The sequence below is a fragment of the Xiphophorus hellerii genome, chromosome 22, assembly GCF_003331165.1.
Source record: "Xiphophorus hellerii strain 12219 chromosome 22, Xiphophorus_hellerii-4.1, whole genome shotgun sequence".
Taxonomy (NCBI): Eukaryota; Metazoa; Chordata; class Actinopteri; order Cyprinodontiformes; family Poeciliidae; genus Xiphophorus; species Xiphophorus hellerii.
In genome coordinates, this window is record NC_045693.1 from 26,803,848 (window position 1) to 26,830,080 (window position 26,233).

Below are 26,233 nucleotides of genomic sequence, written 5' to 3' on the forward strand. Positions count from 1 at the left end.
AGATTGCGATGGCTGTCGGCAAGAAATGTCTCTTGTAGCGGTCTATCTATAGAAGCCTCTGACTGAAAACACTCCGTTTCCCCAAGACAGTCTCATGAAGAGGAGACTGTAAGGGCTAAAATGTCAAAAACCAAAATATACACTTCCAGGTGAAATAACTGATTTCAGTTACCCATTGGTTGCTACCCATTGGTTGTTGGAACACACTGGACAGCAAGTGAACATCAGTCTTCAGTTCAGTGGTCCAAGAAGAAAGCGTAGTGAACCGGAACCAGGGTTCTGTATATATGGGTGGCCGAGGCTAGGTGATGGATGTTGGAAGAAAATGCTGTCTCGAATGGTCTGATCCAACAAACTACTGAAACTCTAGTTCCTCAGCTAATACACAGTTCATCAGGTTGTGTATGGAGTGCAGATCAGTCAAGGTGCCCATCATGACTGCTGTCCACCCAAAAAGCACCAACAACCTTTGAATGCAGTCAGCCCTGTGGATACCTTTGCATGTACCACCTTCTTAAAACATCCACACTCTTTCATGCAAGCTGTATCCCGGATGGTTGTGAACTCCTCCAGCAACCACGCCGGCACATCAAGGTCAAGGCATAAAACCGGATCTCAGTGCTATGGAGCATCTGTGGGATATTCTGGACAAACAAATCCAGATAGATGGAAATCCAATTTCACAATCTGCAGCACTTCTATGGTCCAGATGCCCCAACACCCCTCCACGGGTCTGGTTGGATCCATGCCTTCTCAGTTCAATGAAATCACATTATATCAAACATGCAATTTCATTCTCAATTAACTTGCCAGTTTAGCGCTTCATCTTCCTAAATATAAGACCAGTAGAGGTCAGTGTTCTGTGGAGTACAGGGGAGCTTGGTAAAGGTCAGGCCTTCTGGAAAAAGAGTTTAAACATCATTTAAAACTGTGTTTAAGAATTGTGATGCTCACTTTTGTTATTATATGATTATATGATTTATTTTTGTTATTAAATAAATCATGTAATAAATCTTACATGATTTATTTAAATTCCCATCAATACTTAGATGTTTTTAGGCGATGTTTTTATGATGCATTTCATAAATTTATGATCAACTGATGGATTGTATTCTTGGATTATATTATTTTTTTCTACACTATTTGGGTGAAGGCTTCCTATGACCCCAATGTTATTTTTTTCAGAATGTCTTTGATCTGTATTTTAATTGTGCAAAATAAACTAAACTCAGCATGTCTGTTCAGGCCAAGACAAGATTAGGTCTGCTTTATGAACAACAGATTGTTTGTGACAGCAGCAAAAATATTAATCCAATATCAAAAGCCATGAGTCAGTCAACAAGTTTAGTGTTTTCAAGGATCTTTATTAGGTAAACTCTAAACTTTTAGTATTGCTTTCTTAATCTTCAACCTTTTTTTTTTTTTACTTTTTTTTTTTTACTCTAAATTAGAATCTTTTACAATATGTTTATATAGAACCCATGGATTAAGCTACAGTTCTGAGGAATACAAAAATATCACAGAACATTTTCTACACTCACCTTCACCTGTGAGGCTCAGAACTGGTTCAGAAAGACAAACAGCTGTCTGGACAGAGAGGATCGATGTATCCTAAAGGATAACAGCACCGTGGAGCCAACCCAGCTGGAGAAGTGCTCCATGTAAAAACACCTGTCTCTCAAGTCAGGTGTGGTGAACATGAGTCATGGAGGCGGGTCGTTTCCAGAGCTGCAGCACATCTGGATCGGAGCCTCCCTCGCCAGCCTCCTGCACACCTGGCCTGTGGATAAGCTGCCTCGTCCGTCTGAGGGACGGTGTCCAGGGAAGTCCATGCTCACACCTCAGTGTTCGCTGGGGCAAACGCCTAAATGAAGTCTTAATCAAACAGATCTACAGGGGACCCATATGTGCAAAATGCTCAGTTTTAAAGTTGCATCTTTGAAAGCAAAAGTCTAAACAGTGGGACTGGAGCCACCGTGAGTCTTAGAAGGGGATCTGATCCAATGTTTCCACCCAACAGGAACGCCGTTCTCCAGCATTCCCTGATCCTGGAGTTCCACTGGCCAGCATCTTTTAGATGGGTCCCTTTTTTGAACACCTGGTCTGGAAACAGGAATTACCTTGGAAGCTCATCACTGAGCTCTGAAGAAGCCTGGTGACTCAGAAATGGGAAACGGTGAGCAGAGGCAGGAAGATGAGGAGCACTCAGGGCAGCGTGGCCCGCTGCGACCGACTCTGCAGGGTCGCCGCTGTCCTGTTGGTTCCGCTCGGGGAAGCTCTCGGCGACTTCCTCAGAAGTAATGAAATAAAAACGAATAAAGCTGCCACCCTTCAAAAAAAAAAAACACCTCCTATTTCTTGACAATTTACAGCGACACCTAGCATGACCGATGAGTCCCGGTACAGATTGTCCGTCTGTTGGACAGTGCCAGCTGGAGTCCCGTTTTGGTCTGGAGTAGAAATGTAAATATGGATCGTCATGACAACCAACAGCAGCGTTTGAGCCTTATCCTCCCCCCAGTCCCGTTTGTATGCATGACTAAGTCAGTAGAAAATATCAAAAAGTTTATACAAAACCCTAAAACATCCGCAGAACAAACAGTTAGCTTCTTCTCTTCTTGTCCCACGCTGCTAGAGGTTGAGATGGACAGAGACAGGCCAATCATCACTCCGCCCTCTGGACTGGAATGTCGCAGCATGACGAAGAACCTCACCAAATGTTTCAATCCAAACTCAACTGAGCAAAGAAATTCCTAAAAACACTAGAAATGGAAACAACATCAAGAGATCTAAGCGAGTCAAAAAAAAAAAAAAGAGGGGTACACTGTGACTCGTGGTTAAACACAGGTGTACGGCGGTGGATCGAGTGTGTCAAAACGGCGACCAGGCTTCTCCACTGACGATACCCGAGTGGACAAACACCAGCTGGGAATCCATGGATGAGGGACACGGAACCAGCTGCAGACGTTTTAGCTTGAGGCCACACAGGAGAGAAGCAAGAGGCCCCTGACAGAGTGGGGCCCTGTGGGGGATGTGCCTGGCTCAGTGGGGTGGCAGTAGTAAAGCTGGAGGCTGTGTGCTGCTGTTTACGGGGAGAATGTGGCCATCTCCAGCGAGATGCGCTGCCACAGCTCCTTGGTCTGTTTGCCTCTCTTCAGATTCTGCAGCACGTCGTTGAACTGCATCATCCCCACCGGCGTGAGGCAAAACGCCCCCCGGGCGCTGCGGATGATGTTGACGAAGTCGTCATAGTCAGCAGGTGTCAGGTGGATGAGTCGATGGTGGATGTACTGAGGAGAGAGATGGGTGTGAGAAGGCTTGTTGGATGGAATCGCTGCTGGATTAAAACATCTCGGTTTTTCATTTGAATCAAATATGTGGTGAACATTAACGTTTCTATTTAATCTCAACTTACCATACAACTGTATGGCTGAACAATTTTAGGAAAAATATGTCATTACAACACCATTGCTCAATATTCTGATGGAGATGTTGGTTAAGAAAAAAAACCCCACTCCCCTCTTTCTTGCCAGTTTGTTGTTCTGAATCCCCACTAGAGGGGATTGCTGAATGGACAATATTGAGTCAGGCAACAGCTAATTAAACCTGCAGTATGCAACTTCCAGAAGAAATATTCCTTACATATTTGTTGAAACGGCCACTATGTCATGACAATATGATATTAGACAGATAATCTGTGAAAGATTGTGCTTCTCTGCCTTCTCCCAGCGCTAGCTAGAAACAACCAATCAATCTCCGTAACTCAAGCCTCACTGTACATGAGGAGCCAATAAAACAGTCTCAAATTTATTAGACATGTCTTTTCCTTCGTCACAAAGTTGCTTGAAGTTAAAAGTATAATGAATATTCATTAAAAGGAAAACGATCCAGATCCACAAATGACAGCAGTGTTGATGTTGTGATGATAGGTGGTGGAAGGTGTGTTGCACCTGTAGGTATGCCTGCTGGCAGCGCTGCACCAGCTGGTGGAAAGCAGGCGTGCGGAGGTGAGCGTGGATGTGGGCAGGATTCAGCCTCTGCAGAGCCTCCATGATGATCTCCTGCAGGACGAATGGACTGAGGACTCCTTTGGCTGCTCCAACACAGAACTGGTACACATAGTTGACTCCTGGCAGACAAAACAACAAGCCAGTTCATGACAATCACCATTAGTGCTGTGTGTAACCTGAGTGATTCAGCTTTATATTTAAAAACAGATTGTTTTCAAAAGTATGACAACGGCCACCTTTTTTTCTATATCTGCTCACTTTAAAGACTACAATGTGCACAAAAAGTTTTCACACTCCTTTATAAATGGAATCATGGGCAAAGCACCATGGCCTTTTAGACAAGACTTTTCAAAAACCAATCAGTCTACAACAGGGGTGTCCAAACTTTCTGTGGGGCCAAAATCATCAAGATAATAGCACTTGGGAGTCATATTAAAAATGCAAAGTAATTTTTATTGTAAATTGATCATTTGAGAATTAACCATGCAATGTTTTTATGAAGCAAAATTGCAAAGAACAATTTAGTAAACTGATATTTTCTTTAATAATAAGAGAAGGTGGGAAGGTTTGTAACTCTTTTGGTCAAAGGTTTTTTATTTGGCTGCTTTAGAAAATGTTTTTAAACTTATAAATTAATAAAATTATTCAGAGGGCCACAAATGGCAGCCACGCCCCAGTTTGGACATCCCTGATCTAGAACATTTGCTTAACTTGTCATCTTTGAACCATTTGCTACTGTCCTCTTTTGCTAACATGTTTGGGGGCAACACTGGCGAAGGCAAAAGAAGTTCATCCTGCAGTCGGTGGATCGCTGGTTCGATTCCTGCTGTGTGTCACTCAGCATTGCAAAAACACTTCACCCGCCTTGCCTGCTGGTGGTGCTCAGAAAAATGACACAAAACGACAGCATTGCTTCTGTCAGACTGTCCCAGGGCAGCTGTGGCTACAATCCAGCATTTGATATAAGGAGCATTATAAATAAAACAAATTATTATTATAATGTTCTCACCTAGCCGTGCAGCTAGTCCCAGCAGCCACTTTACATCTTCAGTGTAAGGTGGACTTCTGGAGAAGTTGTTGGGATGGTCGTTATGAGCCCTCCTGCCCAGCATCTCCAGCGCCAGCATGCCTTTACACAGAACAGCAGCCATCCTCAACACAACACGTCTTTAATGTGAGCGTCAGACCTGACTAGGCGAAGTCGCTCACCAACTCTGTAGGCCGAGTGCAGGTAGTGCAGGCCCTGCTGGCTGATTGGCTGGCTGTGCTGCTCATCTTCTGCTGTGAAGGGGGCGCTCACCAGCGGAGCGGGTTGGGGGGAGACAGCAGGCAGAGATGCCCCCTGTATGGCCTGAATGGTGGGGCCAGAGTGGACGCTGCCCACTGCACAAACACAACAGTGAGGCATTAAAATGATGACGACGTGGCTAAAGGCGAAGTGGGAACACGGTGCCGTCCTGACCTGCCACGGTGGTGCTCAGGGGCAGGCCCTGTCTCGGTGTGGTAGGGGTGGACGGCGATCTGAGTCATGGACGGCACCGGGACGGCTGGGAAGGTGACGGCCGCAGCGGACAGAGAGGGCTGGGGGCCGGGAGCCATTGAGAAGGGGTACTGGGCCCCGATGAAAGCTGGATGTATCCCCTGATTAGAACACAGCAGAGGAGCTACAATGAAAACTGCTAATATTAGCACAATAACGATGCTTCATAGCTCCATGGGAGGCTTCTGTTTACACTTGATTACAACCCTACTGCCATGTTTACTGGGGATAAAAAAATAGTGCATCATTATTTAGTGGAAGATAAAAGATACAGGGTATAATACAATTTTAACAAAAATCTCAAAAGAAAAAAAATCCTGTGGGATCAAAAGCCAAAGTTACATAACAAGCAGAGTGTTCAGTTTTCAACAACCAGACTTCAAACTAGAGCATCTTAATGTCAGCATGGTCCAGTAGAAACCTAGAACTAAATCTAATTCAAAGGCTGTTGCAAGATTTAAACATTTCTGTGAACAGATGCACTCCAGCAAATCAGACTGATCTTGAGCTGCTTCGCAAAGACGGGTGGGCGAAAGTTTCAATCTGCAGATGTGCAAAGCTGGTAGAGATACACCCTCAAAGACCTGCAGGTGGATCTGCAGTGAAGCCGCTTCTAGAAAGCCTAAACCTCAGGGGCGGCTGTGGTTTCAGATTCTTGCATAAAACATTTTTTTAAGAACTTATTTTTTAGACGGAAATATACCAAAGGTAGTACAAAGGTATATTTGAACTAAAACAGGCAGCTAGAAATGTTCTTAGAGGAGATTTTAGCTGTTAGCGGGCGGTTGTGGTTCCCAACCCGTGTGAACACAAAGGGTCCATTGCAAATGTTTTCAATCATAAGAACTGTTGCATGTGTGTTGTATTTATAGTCCCCTGCGGTGTGTATTGAGATGACCTCTGACCTGTGGATATGAAGCCCCAGACACAGGGAAGACAGCGGGCCGGGGTACATGCTGCAGAGGGTGTCCCAGGTACTGCGGGGTGCAGACGGAGGGGAGGTGTGCCTGGATGGTGGTGTAGGGGTGCAGTCCCTGACTGTGGGGGTGGGACATGGCCTGGCCAGGAATAGCATGGGACTGGTAAATGGTGGAGCCCACAGAGATGACGGGGACGATGGCCGCCGCAGTGACCGAAGCAGTGACCGCTCCCACCCCCGAAGAGTCCATGTTGGCTACGCCGTCCAGCACACCGCAGGTGGCATCTGGGGGCCTCCGGCCAGAGCTCCCGTTGGCCCCACAGCGGCCTGGAGGATCCCGCTGCTGGCCAGCACCGCCGCCCACCGACTGCTCGTACAGCCAATACCACTGATGGGCCACCTCGAACAGGACCTCAGGATACACGCCGCCGCCCTTCGCTGCCTCCTCCACGGCCATGCAGGCCTTCTCCAGCATCACGTTGTCCTGGAAGCAGGAAGAGACAGAGACGTAGAGACGGGAGTAGGTCAAATCGTTCTCCTATATGGTGAGCATTTAATTTGATCTGATTCTTAGCATCTTTAAAGTTCTCTAGCGTTTGACTCAGCTTATCCAGAGATCAGGTAATGTTTCCTTCTGGTAAGTGGAAATAACACGTGGTGAGTCGAGTTGTTCATATCTACATTATTAACAGTGAGAATAAACTGTTAAAGTCACAATATTTTGTGGAATTCCTTGGAAACATGATTACTTAAGTCTTTCTGCTCATAACTCAATCTCTGCAAAGAGTCAAATCTTCACACAAAAAAACATTACAGGCTAATTTATCAGTTACATCCAACATTAGACAGCACACAACAACTGCATTCAATCAGATTTTGAAATATGAACACAGCTTTTATTAATAACACAACAATTTTTTAATAACTGGAATCAGAAACTTGACTCCTGCTACCCCAATGACGAGTCGCCATAACCTTATGTGAGTTACAGCCATGATAAAAAAACTCAAAATGTTAACACGACTATACATAGTCATATATATACATATTATGCATTTAGTGTGGACAGTGTGCAGGAAAAGTTGACTTGCTCTACCTGTTCTTTGCACTGAACCAGGGCTCTCTGGATCTCATTGGGGTTGAGGGCGTGAGCGTGAGGCAGGCAGCTGAGCGCCAGCTCTGCGGCTGCCCGGACCATGTTGGGGTCCCTGGCCCGTGATGCCCGGTCTGCCAGGGACGCCACCTCTGGTGGAGTCAGGTGGCCATCCCAGCACTCCACCAGGATATTCAGGGCTGCGCTGCCAATCTCCATCGCTTGGCCTAAAGAAAAAGCAGAAAGGAAACCGTGGTTACAATACCTGACCAAATGTAACAAATGACTGTTAAAATGCGTGTCCTTTAATAATCACACCAGTTATCCAGGAGACATGAGATGAGTAGGTCCTGGACAGCCAGTTGGGCGAAACAAAATTGTGGAGGCCAAGAGCGTACAGTCCAATCTCGAAGGCACAGAGATGGAGGTTCCTGTGTGGCCCCTGGTGACCGCCGCTGGCTGAGGGCTGGGTGAAGATGGAGGTGGAGGAGTTCCCTCCGGCTTTGATCAGCACCGTCTTGGCCAGTTCAAAGTAAAAATGGGCTGCTGCCTCGGAGGGCTGGTTGGGCACATGGGGTGCATGACACTCAAGGCGGCGCCCCTTATACCTGAACACATGGAAACGTTGAAACCGGTCAACATGAAACCCAAACATAAAGTATCTGAGTACACCAAGTACACTTCATAGTGAGGTGGAATAAAAACAGCTTTGACCAACGGAACAGATGTTCCAGTTTGGGAATTTTCATATTTCATAGTAAAAATATTCGTTAGCGCAACATTTGTTCTCGTGTTCTGAGCTTCTACTGTTCACTAGCTGCATTTTCATGAACTTTAAAATTGAACAAATAAAATTCCGAAAATAAATTTGCCTAGTGGAAATGCACCAATTTCAAAAAACTTGTTTTCCAACAAGAAGCTTTTAACTGTTGGATGAGTGGATTTTTCAGCCATATGGGTTTTAGGGTATTTGGTAAAACTGCAGTGGAAACCTTTATTTTTTTTTTTGCATCACACGAGTCACATGATCAACAACCGGCTGTTACTACTGGCGGAAAAGATGAGGAAGACGACAGGAAGTGGTAGGAGGCTGATGGCGCCACACGTGAATATTTCTTATTTAATGGAAACACCACAATTGTGAAATTGTGTTTTTTCGACTTTCGCGGAATATTGTGCATATTTGTAATGGGAACGCAGTTTCTGTCAGATAAAGTAATCAGTGATGTCTGAAGAGAACTAGAGTTACCAGAAAGAATAATCCCCAGCTTTCCAGATCCACATGCAAAATTATTTTGTGTACAATGAAACATCAGGTTATTTGAGATTACATTCAAAAGTAAAAGAATGGATCTTTATAGCTCTGAAAAGCCAACCCTGTAGAGAGGTGTGGTAGTCAGCATGCGTACCTGCTGGTGTCAGTGCTCTTGGCCCTAGCCCCGCCCCCAGCCCTGCGTGAACCACTGGAGGATGAGGAGCCCAGCGAGTCTGATGAAGAGCTGCTGATGCTGTCGCTGTCCTGTCCGCGTGCCCAGGACGCCGCCGCCCACCCACCCCGGAGCGGCCTCCGGCTGAGGGTCGGGGAGCTGTCTGAGGTCGTCTCAGGAGCGCTGCTGTCTATGCTCGCCATGCCTGTTCACACACATGCTCTTTAAAGTTTGCACACTGGGTTTGCTTCACTACAAATCAGCAGTGTGTTTTCACCAAGAGGGTAAAACTCCCCCCAACAGGAAAAAAATAATACCAAAACTAAAATCTAAAGGTGAGTTTTTTTAAATTACAGCGTGTAAAAAAGGGACAGACATGTAGGATTAGTGGGGCACTCAAAGGAGGACAAGTAAAGCCAGGTCAGAGTGCATACCAGTGTGTTTCTTCTTCTGGCGGACAGGCGAGCCCCAGCAACGCTGGCTGTAGCCGCAGCGCCCCCCTAGAGCCAGTCGACTGGGAACTGTGGCCTCCGGTTTAAAGGACGCTGTTTCATTCTGCTGCTCACTTGATAACTGTGCTCCATCTGAAACTGCAGGCACAAATTCAAGTCAGTGTTCAAATCTGGAAACACATCTAGTTCTGAACATTACGAGGAAACGAAGAAATGCTCTGAAAAAGTAGTTTTGGGTACTCTGCACATTCACAATTTTCCCGAGGCAATTCTTATGCTAATTTTGTGCAACCAACAGTTCTAAACAGTGTCAACCATCCCGTAGGCCGCTGTCCGCGTTTTTAGATGGTCACAGGTACAAAAAGCTGAATGAATGGCTTATACTCCTCCTTGTGTAAATTCTGACTTGTATGACCTACTATCTGTGGGTGCAGCAGGGCCATAAGCAGGCATCGCCCTCACGAGTTGACCACCCTGGTCTAAAACTGTTTGCACGAATTTCCAATTGGGAACTCAGACAGAGATTACCCAGCCTGTTCTTCCAACTTTCAACATATTTCTATCCTGAATGTGTTGGGTTCCTACCATGCTCCTTGGTGTCAGCAGCGTTCTCCCCGCCTGTGCTGTTCTGCAGCAGGCTGAGCTCGACCTGTGAGGTCACTTCCTCCCCAGCCAGAGCCACAGCAGAGGAAGAGCTTGAGGAAGACGCAGCCAAGGTGTTAGATGAGGACGATGACAAGGCGTGTTTGGTGACCCCTCCGGCGGAGCCTCCGATCCCGCTGTGGCTCCCAGTAGTGTGTTTGGACGGGCTGCGCTGACTGCCCCCTGCTGGCTTGCTGGAGTAGAATGAGCTCAGAGTCTGAGGCTTGTGGGTCTGGCTCTCCCTGTCCAGCAGCTTATCCAGGATCTGATCAAGGAGAGAGACTTCAGCACTCTACACATGCACCTGGTATCAGGGAGTTGATTCTGAAACCATAATCAAAATCTACTTTATATTGTAAGAGTTCATATTTCTGTGATGTGCTTTGTGTGACAAACTGGACAAGTTCAGTTCAGTTTCGAAGAACCATCAAAGGAAACAGATGGCCACACTAGACAGTATGCACTACATACAGTGTGTGTATGTTGGGTTTGTGTCTAGTAGGGTAAGTGGGTACAAACTACTACAAGTGTATTACTGTTTGTTTCCAATAGCAACGTCAAAACTTATGACCAAGCTCTGTGCATTACTACTGACTTCTTCTCTTTGTTGAGCATGATAATGTCTAGTCTGGAGATTAGACAGGAAATGTGCCGACATGCAGTGTGATTCACACTACAGTCACTTTAGAAAGCTGAACATTTCAAGGATTTTTAGTCATTACTGCTGACTTTTAGTCATTCCAGTTTCTACTCTACTTTCCCCAGTTTACATCAGTTTGTTGGCTGCATACAATACAAGACAATAAAACCTCACCAGGCTGTGATAACAAGATCTAAAGCTGATCCCTACAGGTCAAAGGTTGTCTATCATATCTATCGGTAGCCATGTTTGATAAAGCGTGAGCCACCCTTTACCTTCTTGAGTTTGCTTTGGTCATCCTTGTAGGTGATCATGAGGGCTAAAGCCAGGTCACCCTTCACCCGCCGAGTTCCTTCACAGAGCAAAGGATGCTCTGCCTCGCTGACTGTCGTCTTCATACCTGCACATGCAAAGTCATGGAAACAGCAATCGGCACGAGTTAAGGAGTTTCAGGGCAACGGCAAAGGAAGTCTGTGTGTTAAAATCTGTGAAGACTGGCAACAAATTATACTTTGAAAGAACAAGATAATCAGCCCGTAACACAAGTAAAAGGAGCCAGGGGACAAATTACCAAGAGCAGCTACAGCAGCTTCAAAGCCCAGCTCCTCGTCCCCGGGCATCTCATTGTTTCGGTTGCGACTGGGTGGACGGGAACCAGTTGGGGACACAACTAAAGAGACATCATGGAGATGAGACTTGTTCAAAGGATGCTAGAATAAATAAAAACTACCTTGTGCAGTCATTGCTTCTTCTATCTTTGAGAAATAAATCAAGATCTGTAATTCAACTTTAGAAAATGTTATCGTTTTCATTTCATTCCATTATGGAAGGCAGGCAGAAACTCAACAAATCAAAGTAGTCACCCAAACATAATGAACATCGTAGATGGTTTCTTGATGTTGATGACAAATCAAAAGCAGACATGACAAAGTGGCCAGAAAAAAAAGTTCTTATCAAAAGTAAAAAATGAAAAAAAAAAACTACTCTTTTGCTTTTAGAACATCTGAAGGCCAGAAATAATCATTTGGATGCCAACCTGGGGTGCAGAGAACGTCAAATATGAAACTGGCCAACATCAAAGGCAGCACCGGTCTATAATCACAGAGGTTTCCGTCCCTGAGCTGCTCGGCTCGCTCTCTGATGGCCGACATCTCCACCAGGCCCAGGGGAATCTTCTTCAACAGCGCCACCACCTCAGACTCCTGGTAGGCCAGCTTCACCTGCTCAGTCACAACATGGAGAGTCAGTAATGAAGGTACTAGTTCAGGTCTTTACATGATTTGAAAGGATTTAGATGTTTCCATGTGTTCATGACTGTTGCCTTGTCCTTATACAACATCCAAATATTACAGCAACTTATGCAGCTCAATTAGGTTTTCTCTGGGTTAGGTCTCAGGTCGTTTTAAGACAAACAGATCATGCATGTGTGTGACTTTGAGCCACAGACCTCCAGAGCTTTAGTAGAGGCAGGCGGCCTCTGCAGCTCCAGGGAGAACATTCCGGTACTGAAAGCCAGGTTGTGGAGCTCCAGCCTCTCGCTGAGGACCGTGAGGAGGAAGGCAGCTTTAGACAGAGTGTTGGTGGCCACCTGAGTCTGACGGCTGGTCGACACCTTGCTCTTCTTTCCCTGCGGTCCATGAACATGTCAGAGGGTGTCAGAGTGGAATCATATGCTCCGGTGTGGTGGGACGTTTTACCAGATACCTTGGTCTGGGGTTGCTCCACCTTCAGGTCAGGAGGATTGGCCAGCAGGTCTCTGGCCAGCTCCACAGCCAGCTGACATGCCTCATTACTGTAGCCATGAGCATACAGGGCTTCAGCACATGCAAACAGCACCTAGACAAACACACACGGTGAAAAGCTACCAAAGCTCACAAGATGTCTGAATATCACAATCATTTGGAACGACTAATACAGAATAACTGCACAGGAAGTAACTTTTAAAAACTAAATTGCTAAGCTGCTGTTGTTTTGCTTCTTTACCTCCATGCGTCCTGCCTGTTCCAGAGGTTTAATTCCTGCAAAGATGTCTGGCTCTTCCTCCTGGTGGCTGTCGGCCAGCTGCTTGTCGGCTCCCTCCTCTGATGCAGCGCTCAGGTAGTACGCCTGGTAGTCATCCTCAGCCAGAGCTTCTCCTTCAGAAGCTCCACCTGCAGCCTCCGCCCCCTGGTTAGCTGCTGCTGCACCTGCTGCTTCTACAGCTGCAGGTTCTGCCTCCCTGTTGCCCCATGGCACCTTGGCGGAAGCTGGAGGGCTGCCAGGTCTGGCTGTCCCAGTGCAGCTGGACGGCATGTCTTCGCTTCTGCCGTTGGGCTCAGTGAACCCCTCCACCGTGTCCACAGCCACCTCCATGTGTTCTTTAGCAGTAAAACAGGCTGGAGCAGACTCTGCAGCAGTCAGTGCCGCAGGGACGTGACCCGCATGCTTCATGTCAAAACTCTTGCTCCCGCCGCCGCCTCTGCTGTATTTGGGCAAGTCTCGGAGCAGCGGGCTGGGAGAGGGCAGCACCTCCACCGGGGCGGGGAGGAACTCGAAGGTGTTGCAGGCCTCGGCTCCCAGAGCCAGGTTACAGCTGTCATCCAGACTGAGGTCAGCCAGGTCAGGCTCCAGAGAGCTGTCCTCACTGCTGGTTCTGCGCTTGGCGTTGGAATGCTTACCACTTCCCAACCCTCCGCTGCCCCCAGGACCTCCAGCCGACGGAACCTTCCCTCCTCCCTGGGTCAGCTTCAGTTTGCCTCCGGAGGAGGAAGCAGCTCCTTTATACATGCACTTCCCCCCACCGTCCTCTAAAGACAGAGAGACACTCCCCCCCAGCCGGACCAGCATCCCTCCTCCTCCACTCAGTGACAAACCTTTCCGTTTGCTCAGAATAGTCTCCTTTGGTCTCACAGCCACCTCCTGCTGGGAGAAATGGCCGTTCCCCCTTCCTTTGTAGTCCAGCACCACTCCGCCCTCTGCTTTGCTCGCTGCTCCTGCTTCAGAAGGCTCGCCGGCCGCTCCGGCGGCAGCCTTCACTCCCCTCTGGAACTGCATGGCCCTGGGCCAGCAGAACGGGCTGTTCTTCTTGTCTGCGCTGCAGTAGGTGATGCCTTCCAGCGGATAAGCCGCCTCCCAGTTGAAGTAGCAGGATTCCACAGCGGGCTTGAAGCCTTGGAAGAGTTTATCCAGCGACTTTCGATGTTGTCCTCGTTTCACGATCTCTATAACTTTCAGATGCCACTGCTTCAGCTGGCTAGCCAGCTCCAACCGCCTGCAACAGACCATGTGGAGGCTGAAATCTCAACACTTTTCATTGATTAGGCAATTCAGTGTTGGTATATATTAGGGCTGTCAACGTTAATGCATTGATATTATAACACAGATTAATCGAACTACCTATTTTGACCTAGAAGCCTCTCTCCAGCGGAGGGCATCCTAGTTCCCAGTAGCATTATGGTCTACGTGTACGAGCTCGAAATGTCACATGCATGAAATACACCAGCCGATCGGCTGGATGACAACAAGCGACTCACTGCACAAATTTCATAAGAAATGAATGGAGAGGGGCATTTCTAAACTAACCTTTAATACAAAATAAATTCCTTTAAATCTTCCTGAATATAAAACCTGGATAACTGAGAATCATCAGACATGTTTGGTTTAAGATAATAAAGCATTTTTAAAAAACTTTTGATATGAACTATATGGGCAGTTGCCCAGGGCAGCATCAGAAAAGGGTGGGGTAAGCAAGAACTAGAAAAAATAAATATATATTATCTGTCAGTTGTCTCCTGAAAACGTTTGGTAGGGGCGTGCCGTGGTGGCGTAGTGGTTAGCGCGACCCTTGTTTGGAGACCTTGAGTCCTCGACGCGGCCGTCGCGGGTTCGACTCCCGGACCTGCAATATTTGCCGCATGTCTTCCCTCCTCTCCTTCCCCCTTTCCTGTCAGCCTACTTTCATATAAGGGACACTAGAGCCCACAACAAGACCCCCTGGTGGGGTAAAAAAAAAAAAAAAAAAAGTTTGGTAGTGCTTGTATGCGTGCGTACTGAAGTATGTTTCCCTTAGTTCTATTACTAAGAAATAATAAAAATCAGATAATTTTGCATTTTAATTGGTTGAAGTGCAGCAGGAGAGGCCTGTCCAGAGCACCATTCCTGCAAGTTCCACAACTGTGTCAATTTTAATATTTAAACTTACAAAATTAGGCATAGTTATTAATTGTGATTAATTAGATTACATTTTTTAAAATCACCTCACAACTCTAATGTATATTCAAATCTGTAAGAATAGTTAAAACATGACTTTTGTCTGTGCTCTGACCTGGTGGGGCTCATGGTAGGATCAAGCACCGCCAGCCTCCACAGGACAACCATCTCATCACACATGCTGGCACAGGCGTGAGCCGCCACCTCTGATTGGCCGTTGCTGCGCCCCGTGTGGCCGCTGGCGCTGCTGTGGGACGCCGAGGTTCTGACGCTGTACCACCAGCTGATGATCTGAAACACAAACCGGGCTGGGTGTGAGCCAAAGTCTGGGCACAAAGCAACAGCTCTCAACACGGTGGTTTGAATGTGCAGTAGAACTCCAATGCAGACCAAAAAAGTGAACTCTGGCCCGCCTAAAAACCTTGTTTTAAATAAAACCTCGGTTTTATTTAAGTGAACTCTGGTGCAGATCGAATGCATATGTGGATGCAAGCAGACCAGAGACCGCTCCAAAAGCAGGAAGCGATCTACAGAGCAGGGCATTCTGGGTAAATACGACCAAATCAAACATGCTAGTCCAGCACTAGACAGGGAACTGGTTCACCATCTTTTAGCAGAAAGACGATGGATTTAGTAGGATTTTACTAGAAATCCTACTAAAATTTCTGGCGCTTCTCCATTTTTGTTTACATTTTACAAAGACAGATGTGGCGCTCAGTGTCTTCTTTTGAGGTTTTTGTGTCATTTCCTTCAGTGGTTCTTGGTACAGCTGCCCCACAAGCGAGGGGGGAAGAATAGTTTTTTTTAAAATAGTTTGGATTGTTTGGCACAGTGCAGTGTGGAAGAGAACCACAAGAGCTGAAAATGTAAGAAATGTTGCGACTTTGATCTCCAATCGAACCGAGTCTACAGGACTGTCGGGTGTGAAAACAGCACTAAAATCTAATGGTAAATGGGCCTAGTGACAGTAAAACTCACCTGTTCATAGGTAAGGCACTGTTCAGTGAGGATCTCCAGCAGTGGCGCAGCGTTGCTGTCTCGCCTCTTAAACATTTCCCTGACGATGGACAGAAGGTTCCAGATGCCCTCTGGTTCCCGGCCCCTCAGAGGGCGCAGCAGGCACGCCCACTCAGCAGCTGCCGGAGGCTCAGTGGAGGACAGGTACATGGAGTTCACATCACTGGTGATACACACACAAACCTATTAGTAAAGCTACTCTCTGAATATTAGCCGACTCTGTGGCAGATAAAAATACAACAATTAGCCAGAATTAGCCATCAACTGGTTGAGAGAATTTCCTGGGGTTAAGATCTAAGACAGACAGCTTCAGATATCTCAGGTGAAAGCTTCTTGTTTCAGTCAAAGAGGCTTTTACTCAGGATAATGAGAAGCATTAAGAAGGAGAGCACCTGAACACGACAGGAGAGGGCCCACAGAACTTGTGCAAAGTCTTTTTAATGTTATCGCTGAGGGTCGACTCGTCCAGATACCAGGTGCTCTGATCAGATGCTGAAGGCCCTGCAGTCGGATCTGAAAATGCAAAAATAACACGGTAAGATTACACTTTAATAAAGGCCTCCAAAAGGAAATAAACTGTCAGAAGTTAGCTTCAAGTAACTCCAAAGGTCTCAGCATTTCCTTCCCATTCCGTCCTGAGTCACAACAATCCTTCCTCTGGCTTTACCATGACTACTTTTCTGGCATTTCATCACTAATATTTTCATCTGTGGTCGTTTGGACTAATCCTATTTTCTGTTTTAGGGTCCAAATCAACTTTATTATAGAACTTCAACCTTAATCCCCTTCACTGTGCCAGACTGATGTCCCTAGACCATCAGGTTCAGTGCAGTTGAAAACGGATTCAACTCTAACACTGAACCAGTTTTCCTCTCTCACAGTCCATTTTTAGCTTCAAGAAGGAAGTATGAGTGAAGGGAAAAGCGACGGAGAGTAGTGTGTTTTCCTCTGGAATGCTGCGGGCCGTACCTGGAGCTCCACACACAGTGTTGATGGCTGTAGACTGAGAAGACAGCAACTCGTCCAGCAGACGTTGGGCTGTAGGTAGGATCTGAAGAAATACAAGGAAGAGAGCTCTAAATATTGACATGTACTGGATTAGGAGGGAGTTTTAGAGCCTTGTGTATCCTCAGAAACTGGGTAACATCTAATTTCTTCATTCTGCAGTAGATTTTTACATTTAGCAGTAATTCTGCAGCTCATCAAAGCAATTAATGGAATAAAATCAAAACATATTTTTTTCTGAATCAACTCTGTAGCAGTTCCTGCTGTTTCCCTTCCAAGTTGCTATGTAAGGAGAGTCTGCAGCGGAGTTCTGGTGTATGATCTGCTGACATCAGACATGTTTGGCTCCAGTCAATACTTTGTCTCGGTCTACAGCAGTGGTCCCCAACCACCGGGCCGCGGCCCGGTACCGGTCCGCGGACCAATTGGTACTGGGCCGCGCAAGAAATAATGAACTACTTCTGGATCTTTTATTATGAAAATCCTAAACCGGATTTTACCGGTTACGTCTTGCGCGTCAAAATTGAGCCAAGTTGCAGCAGAATGAGTAACAAAACAACATCGGACGACAGTGAACCCTCGCTATTTCGCGGTTCACCTTTCACGGTCTCGCTGCTTCGCGGATTTGCATCGTGCATTGTGTTCTGCATTCTGATTGGCTAAAGAGTCTCTCCGCTTCTTCTCTACCTCTGTGTCAACAACGTTGCAGTTTAATATGTACACATATGTAAAACAGCTTCTCAAATTTAACATAATCGATGGTGGCATGTCGGTTTATAAGAATCTTTTTGCCCAGAAGAAAAAAGAGCGACAACAACTACCGATAACTATGTTCTTCTCTCGAAAAAAACACACCTGCACCGCGGGCTTTAGAAGAAAAAAAGAAAAAAACGCAACAGAGCGGAGTCAGGATGCAGCGGCTCAGTCAGAAGAGAAGTGAAATCTCACGTGAGTCACTATTTGTCCTACTGTACTTTGTTTTTTTTTGTTTTTTCATAATAATTTTTTATTTTCTCCCTTTCTAATCCAATGACTCAGGTCGCGGTGGGGCGGCGCTGATCTCCGCAATTCGGGCACGGGAATCCGCTTTCAGTTCATATTAAAATTATTATTTTACAGTACAGTAGTTATTTGTTATTTGGCTGCACAGTGGCGCAGTTGGTAGCACTGTTGCCTTGCAGCAAGAAGGGTCCTGGGTTCGATTCCCGGCTGGGGTCTTTCTGCATGCATGGAGTTTGCATGTTCTCCCTGTGCATGCGTGGGTTCTCTCCGGGTACTCTGGCTTCCTCCCACAGTCCAAAAACATGACTGTCAGGTTAATTGGTCTCTTTAAATTCTCCCTAGGTGTGAGTGTGTGTGTGCATGGTTGTTTGTCCTGTACGTCTCTGTGTTGCCCTGCGACAGACTGGCGACCTGTCCAGGGTGACCCCGCCTCTCGCCCGGAACGTAGCTGGAGATAGGCACCAGCACCCCTCCCGACCCCATTAGGGACAAAGGGTGAACAGAAAATGGATGGATGGATTTCATTTTATAATAATTGTAAAAAAATAAAGGTTCCTACTTCGCGGATTTCGCCTATTGCGGGTTCTTTTTGCCAAAAACGAGGGGGTTAGCCCCTCCCCCCGCCCCGTACTCGATACTTACGACGCGCACCCCCACAGGCCCCCCCCGGTCCGCAGCAAAATTGAGAAGGGCTAACCGGTCCGCGCAAATAAAAAGGTTGGGGACCACTGGTCTACAGAACAGTTTCTTAGCAAACTGGCTCCTGACCCCTCAGAGGGCGCAGCAGGCACGCCCACTGGTTACCACATCACTGGTGATGTGGTAACCAGTCTGAGGTCTGACACATCACACTAATCACACACACTTAAACAAAACTAGGTTTGTACATAAAATTCTGTAACTTAGGTTATCTTAGCTGCCTGGTGTTTTAGATTAGACATTGTACGAACAGTGTGTAGTGTGTTTGTTCTGAGTGTGGATCCTACCTGTTGAGGCAGCTCACTAATGAGGTACTGGGCAAACTTTTGGAGCTGGTCCCTCTGCAGCCTGGATAAAGACTCTGACACCGGAGCCCTCAGACAGACTGCTGAAGCCTGCAAAGGTGTGAGCAGACAAATGACAAATAAACACTGCGCATTAACAGGCTAACGTGAGCCATCAAGATTAGAATCACCGCAGACTGTCCTGTTCCTGGAAGAAAAGATTAGTTTCGTTTTAACAGCTGATCCATAGGTTTTGTTGTTTTTCGTTGTTGTTTTGTTTTAGGAAATATGATCATAGTCTTCACAAGTTGTAGAGAGGAACTTTGACAGTCATATCTGCTAACATTCCACTTGGATCTGACTGAGTATATAATTCAGAATCTTCTTAAGATGTTTCATGGTGCGTTCACCAGATGCGTTTGTTTACATTCAAAGTCTATGTGGGGTCGCATTGAGGGCCCGGAGCAGCGTGTTTTGCGAGTCTAGCGTAGCGTGATTTGAAGCGTTTTGAGTATTTGATGCCTCAAGCCTCGACAAATATGCCAGCAATGGCTGGAGTGATTTTGAAGCGTCTGACGTGCCCTCGACGTGCCTCCTCATAGACTTTGAATGTAAATCTGATGCACGACATGCTAGGTGTAGAGCAAAATGTCAAGGGTCTGCATTCAAAGTGCATCGAACTTGGGACTTCAGACACGTTTGGTGTGAACGCACCATTAATGTGATCTGAATCGCAGGGAATTTCTAGTTCACTCATTGGCTCTCTCCATCTCTCACAGCTTTCAATCAACTATTAAGCCTCTGTACTGATTCATTTTAAAATAGTTTAATATATAAAGACATGTTTTATTCATTTAGTTCATTAGAGTTCAGAACTGAAAGGATTCGTATAGAGAAAACAAACTCACATTGTGTATTCTGAAAAGGCAGAGAGCGACTACGTGGGCACACCATTTTGCCCCGGCGCCGCAGGTACAGCTGCAGGAAGTGATGCGGCAGCGGTCAAACATGACGGCCACGTTGTAGGCTGCTTTAGACTGACCAGACTGACTGGACACTACGGTAGCGCTGAGATGGAAGCCTGGAGACAGACAGAGACACACTTCTGCTTCATTTGTGCAGCAAATATAAGTGAGCATCCTACTCTCCAGATAAAACAACTCAAAATCTTCTACTACTGGCATTGCTGAATGTTGAAGGATGAATGAAGTTAGAATGCCGAGGTGGACTTTAACCCTTTGATGCATAGTGGTCACTACAGTGGACAGCTATCTAAAAGCCATTTTCTTGTGCTTCCTGTGGATTTTTATGTTATAAATGCACACAGACCACTGAAGTGGACACTAATGCATCATAAAATATACCATCAACTACTGGCCATCAGCTGCAAATGCAAGAAATTATTTTTGTTAAATACAATATGGCCGACAGACAAAAAAGCATGAGAACCGACCCGGTCCCTCCTTCTACTGTAGACGACTCTTGCAAGTAAAAAAAATATTGTGACATCAGATAACCCCTAAGGAACAATACTACTGATGTATTTTTCAAATAACAACTTTGTATTTGGACAAAATTACAATTCATCACATAAAAATAAAAAATTTAAAAATATATATTTTTACAAAAAAAATGTTCCTACCTTTTTTTATGCCTTAGGAAAAAATTTTTTAAAAATGGAAAAAAAATTCTGACACAAAGGATCATAATTCATGCATCAGAGGGTTAACACAAAGAGCCAAAGTCTGTAGTCTGTTTATAGTTAAACTCGGTTGAGAACATCCCTGAATCGAGCGGCTGGACGTACCGATCTGAAGGGGGTCTTTGACGGCTCTGATCCTGTACAGCTGCTCTCCACGCTGGAACTCATCCGGACTGCCATTAGCCAGGCAGGAATACAACCTGCAACCACGTTAAAGCAAACTCGGTCACTTCTCATTCCTTCTTCTGAAGTGTTCAGAAAACTTTCTTCCCCTTCATCATAGGAGTCAGTAAATGCCTCACGGGGAGTTAGTAAACTCTAATTTGTTATTGTGACATCACGATAACAAATATTGCTGGACGACAAATTGTCCCAGAAGTTATTGCGATATATGATATTCTTGTTGTTTTGAGAACATTTTCAAGTAATGTAATGGTAATGGCATAATAAATGTCAAGAATACATCCTCCAAGATCAATAAACTTTAAATTCTAATCAACATTAACACTGAAACTGGAGGACATTTTAAATATCCAAAAATAATAAACAAAACAACAAAAACAACAAATAAAATCAATTATAAAGTCCCTGTGAACAAAATTGTGCTAAAAAAAAAAGCTAACTGAGACCAAAGTATCAGACTGAAGACTTTTGTCATCCACAATAAATCATGTAAATGGAAATTACTGAGGTCCTTTTAATTTATCATGTGATTAACTGATTTATTGCTTAATGCGACAGGTCTAGCTAGTCACATTTGTAAACATCCAAAATAAAACACATGAAGTCTCTGTAAGCCAAACTGCCCTTAAAATATCAATCATCAGATTGGAAATTATTGAGCTAATCTGATTAGTTGCTTATCAATTGTCTCTCACCTGATGTCCTCCTCATTCTCTGGGAAGCTCCAGAAGGCAATGCGGAGCTGGAGCTGTTCCGGGACTGGGGGGTACACCTTCTCCACCACCTCGAACGGGATGTGGAAAGCTACCTGCTTCGCCGATAACTCCACCAGGGGAGTCACCTGGCCATCTGAGGAACGAGACAGAACAAAAGTAGAAACTGTCAACACACACTGAATCAGCAACTTCTCATCCAGTTGATGGACACTGGAACTTCAGTAGAATAAATTCCTGTCTGGACCCGCTCACATTCAGCTTCTTCATCAATCCCATAATATATGGACAGCTATTTGTTAGTCAAATTATGATTCCGATTTTGGCTGATACATTTTTTTTTGTCTGAAATGTTGCTAAATATAGCAAGAAAGTCACTGAGTTGGCAACAGTGGGGTGATTATTGTTAACTACGAACATGCAGACATGACCTGGTGGCTCTGTCTGTCAGTAAAACCTCTCTAACACCAGAACACATAAGGTAGTTGTAGATTTTTTAGACATTTGCAGAGGTAGATAATATCGATTTCACAAGTAAGTATCGGCCGATCACCGATCTCCCAAAATTAAGGACGTTGGTTGGTAGATAAATCGGTGCACCCCTAATAAAAATTATTTATTTATAATTTAATCTGACCCACCCATAGTGACTGGGGTTTTAATAACTTTGACTTGCAAATCACAGACTTCTATATTTCATCCTCAAGGTTTCCCGCAGTGTATAATAAGTCTAAATAAGTCTGACATATTCTTCCTCTCATTCTTGGAGCATTTAGTAAATAATTTTGGTAAACGACCTAAAACTTCTAAAAGTGAGGGGGGGAAAAAAACGGTCAAATTATTTTCAATCAGTGTATGTAAACTTCTGGTTTCAACAACCAAGACCTGAGTCATCAGTTCAACACGACGACCAGCAGCAGGTGCAGGTTAAACCTCACCACAGACTAGAAAGCTGAACTGCATTCTGGGAGATGTAGGTAACTGCTGTGGGTGGAATGCATTGGTGGTACACATGGAATATCTTTCCCATTTACTTTGTTTTATGAAAAAATTTTATCCACAAATAAAATACAAAACTTGGTGGAGTATAATTTGGATGCATTTTATTTTGCATTCTAAATTTCTTCATTTTAAATCAATTTGTTTTATATCTGAGAATTTTGTTGAATAAACATCCTCATAATGTTTAACTTCCATATATTTAGCTAGTGGTTGCATCATACTCGCTCTGGAACTAAACCATATGTAGAAAAGTTGGTTTTATTTGTTTATTTCTTGCAGTTTCATCCATGCAAATTAGAAGCCTTCTGGTAATGCAACATGTTGAGAGAAAATACATGAGTTACTGTCAATTCTTGCATAAACTGCTTTTACTGTGTGCACTTAGGCTTTTTCAGATAAACAATGGAGAACTAAATAATACGTTTTCTAATCCTGCAACTCTAATAAGGAATAATGGTGGGTTTTTTAGGGGTGCACCGATAAATCAGCCAGCCAATAAATCAAATAGCCGATAAATCAGATAGCTGATAAATTTACCCCAATTTCCTTCGTTTTGGGAAATCGGTGATCGGCCGATACTTACATGTGAAGTCGATATTATCCTCCGATCTAATGTACTTCATCAAAATAAGCCACTGACCTCTTTTGCTCTGCCATGAGAAAAGGTTAAAAGATAACCAAGCCCACCAGGTCATGTCTACATGTTTACAGTTAACAACAGTCATCCTAATGTTACCGACTCAGCAACTTTCTTGCTATATTTAGCGACATTTCAGATAAAAAAAAAACAACAAAAAAACAATCAGTATTGGCCTAAATCAGAATCGGCAGGTCAGGCAAGAATTAAATCTGTAAAACTGAAGTGATAAAAATAAAAAATAAATTTAAAAAAAGAGTCAGAGCAGTTCTAGACTGAAGTTTCTCCTAAAACACCATTATGATTATGATGTTGACCAACTCATAAAGACAGATCCATTGTTGTTGAAGTTCCTAGCACAGAAAGCAGCATCAGCAGCCCAGCAGGGTTCTGCTGGGCTGATGTATCAATGTGATAAAGTGCTGTAAAGGCAGCTGCTGCTTGTTCAGGGCAGAAACAGCTTAGCACAGTCAGTCTGAGAAGAACTTTGCTTCTGGTCTCATTAGAAGCTCTGTTTTTACTGCTTTGAGACCGCCGGGGAATGTGTGGCAGTGAACATAGTTTTGATTATCTTTATTTAATTGGTCTCTATAATAGAACCCTGGACATCTGACACCCTCTTTAAATGTTTCCAGATTTTTTTGCTACCTGCTCTTTTAAGTGACCTGGCCAACTACTACTACTAATAATAATATTGACCAAAAACAACATATTTCTGAACACTGAAGCACTAAAACGTTCACTGACACAGGCTGTACAGCACCATGTGGTTTTATGAGTAACAAACCGTTTATTTCTGAACCTATCAGCCATATTAGATTCTTCTACTTTCCAAGTCTGAATTCCTACTTCAGACGGCATTCACAACTCAGAGTTCAACAAGTCCAACTTCAGAGTATAAATGAATCACATCAAAGACCCTCCGGGACAGAAACCTTTACAACTACATTCAACAAGAAAGCAAAAGGCAAGTTTTCATCCAAATCGTTTTTGCTAAGCAGGTCATGTTTTGCCACAGAAGGTTTTATCATCGCCAAACACACACACAGAGTGTGTAATATTCAAACTTTATCACAGGACACAACAGGGAGGCTCCACTCCAACAACCACCATTAAGAACTGCTACTATATTAGATGTTAGCCTCTAACTAAAAGCATATTAATAGCCATTTAGGATGAAAACATCTATAGAGGGATTCCTAAATCAAAATCAACAACTACATAACTATAGAGTCTAAAATTTTTTGCCAGGACTAAAAATAAATGTAAGATTTAGGTGGCATTAGCAAGCACACAGACATAAACGGAGCTTAAAAGAGGAGCCAATATTATTGGTCCATATCGCCCACCCCTAACTAACATTGCAGACATATTATGATTCCAACATCGATACATGTTGTCCAACCTTTAATCTTGACGGTCGGGGAGTTGGGCCCGGCGGACTGCTTCCTCCATCCTCTCCAGTTCTGGCAGAGGCTCTCGGCCTCGGAGATGAAGGAGCACAGGGAGTCTTCCTCGAACCTGTCTGAGTCTTCGAAGGAGAACCTCTCCCCATCCTCCCACTCAGCAAACATCAGTTCCATCACATCAACTTTTCTGGATGATTTTAGAATATAGACGGCTGTGGCTCCGCACTGCAGGAAGTCCAGAGGGCAGAGGAGCAAACTCCAGGAAGGTTCCGTACTGGAGGGGTCAAGGTTAGGGAGAGAGCGTCCAAAACACAGCCTGACAGGTTACCACTTGGCCCCAAGCATAGCTACATGACAGAAACACTAAGCAAGGTGTGTTCGAGCTATCAAACTAAAATGTATTTACAATAATAAACTACACTGACTATGTGTCTGTATGTCAATTAAAGTTCTACCTTCTACCTAAAGACCAAGGCTGCATTTAACTGCACTCCAGGTCTGGCTGACTGTACCAAAAATTGCTGCCTTAAAAGGACAACAATTTCATGACACCAGCGATGTCAGTTCACACTTTGCTGTAGTGATATCTTACTCTTAAGGAAGATATTCAACCTTCAACAGGGACAAAGCTATAAGTTCATTCTCAGGGAATCAGAAAGTTGTTTTCCTTCATCCCCATCTCCTTTCATCCAATCAGCTGCACCGTGCTAACAGAAAACATCCCGGCTCATGTCAATCTCAAGTGTCATGACTAATTACTTAAATATATGATGTGTTTAGGCTAAATCAACCCAATGCTGTGTCGCGTTTAACGCTCAGTTCTTATTACATAGGGAAGCTACAGAAAATAACTGTACGCGTTAGCTTAAACGCTAATGTCACTATAATAAATGCATACATGGATACCATAAACAAACACCACCCGCTCGAGACAGCAACAGTGAGACTAAATTTAGTTGGCAGCAGTTTGTTTCCGTTTATCTCGGTTTTCTGTACTTCAGTCCTGCTACCGTGTATTAGCTGTGTACATTAGCAGCTGACTGCTAACCAGCAGTTGGCTAACTAAAGCTAGCTGTTTGTTTACAGGCTAGGCTTCTGCTGCACTCTGTGAACTGCAGCGACCGGAAGCGTCTTCGTGTAGCCCTTCTCCTGTATTTAAACAGCTTACATCTGCTCCATATTTCGATATTAATCCCTTTTGGTTCCCCGTCCTTTGTTAATGCTGTTAGAGGCTTTTGTGTCGAATGTTAACAGCTGCTATATTCCTCTGTCAGAACTGCTCCGTCCTAATTCCTGCACGGTTTCCTCTGGTTGTCCCGGCCTTTTAAAACCCGTCTGTCGCCTTCGAATGACACCGACATCCTTCTTATTTTTCTCGTAGGTCTTTCGTGAAAGCTCCGAGTCCGTATCCGTCTGCCGGGGGAAGATGGCTCACCTTTTTTTCAGCTCTTCCTCCATCAGCTGATCCCAGCTTCCGGCTGCCAGCTAAACCCTGTAACCTACATTCACACAGAGTGATGCTGAAAAGAGGAGACGAGAGGAGGATTTATGCGGAGTTAAACTTCATCCAGAAACTTAGAACCTCCTTAGAAAATAACACCGTATGTTTCGCCACCCTTTGTTTATTAAATATGATTGTTTTCGGCTTATTTGTTTCTTCTTCTATGTT

The 26,233-nt window shown here is 44.8% G+C and overlaps 1 protein-coding gene across 1 annotated transcript; it reads right to left on the minus strand.

Moving 5' to 3' along the window:
• Positions 1-1,343: 1,343 nt before the first annotated feature.
• Positions 1,344-26,049, minus strand: LOC116713333 (zinc finger SWIM domain-containing protein 8-like). The gene is given in 27 exon segments (XM_032553465.1): positions 1,344-3,290; positions 3,951-4,129; positions 5,020-5,139; positions 5,220-5,393; positions 5,473-5,503; positions 5,505-5,651; positions 6,456-6,953; positions 7,566-7,789; positions 7,881-8,170; positions 8,972-9,194; positions 9,424-9,579; positions 10,027-10,348; positions 10,999-11,123; positions 11,295-11,393; positions 11,760-11,943; positions 12,171-12,350; positions 12,428-12,559; positions 12,707-13,973; positions 15,027-15,202; positions 15,890-16,091; positions 16,321-16,441; positions 16,898-16,979; positions 18,922-19,029; positions 19,827-19,999; positions 20,726-20,820; positions 21,499-21,652; positions 24,561-26,049. Coding segments are annotated over 27 exon segments (5,844 nt in total). The 5' UTR covers positions 24,739-26,049; the 3' UTR covers positions 1,344-3,086.
• Positions 26,050-26,233: the final 184 nt, after the last annotated feature.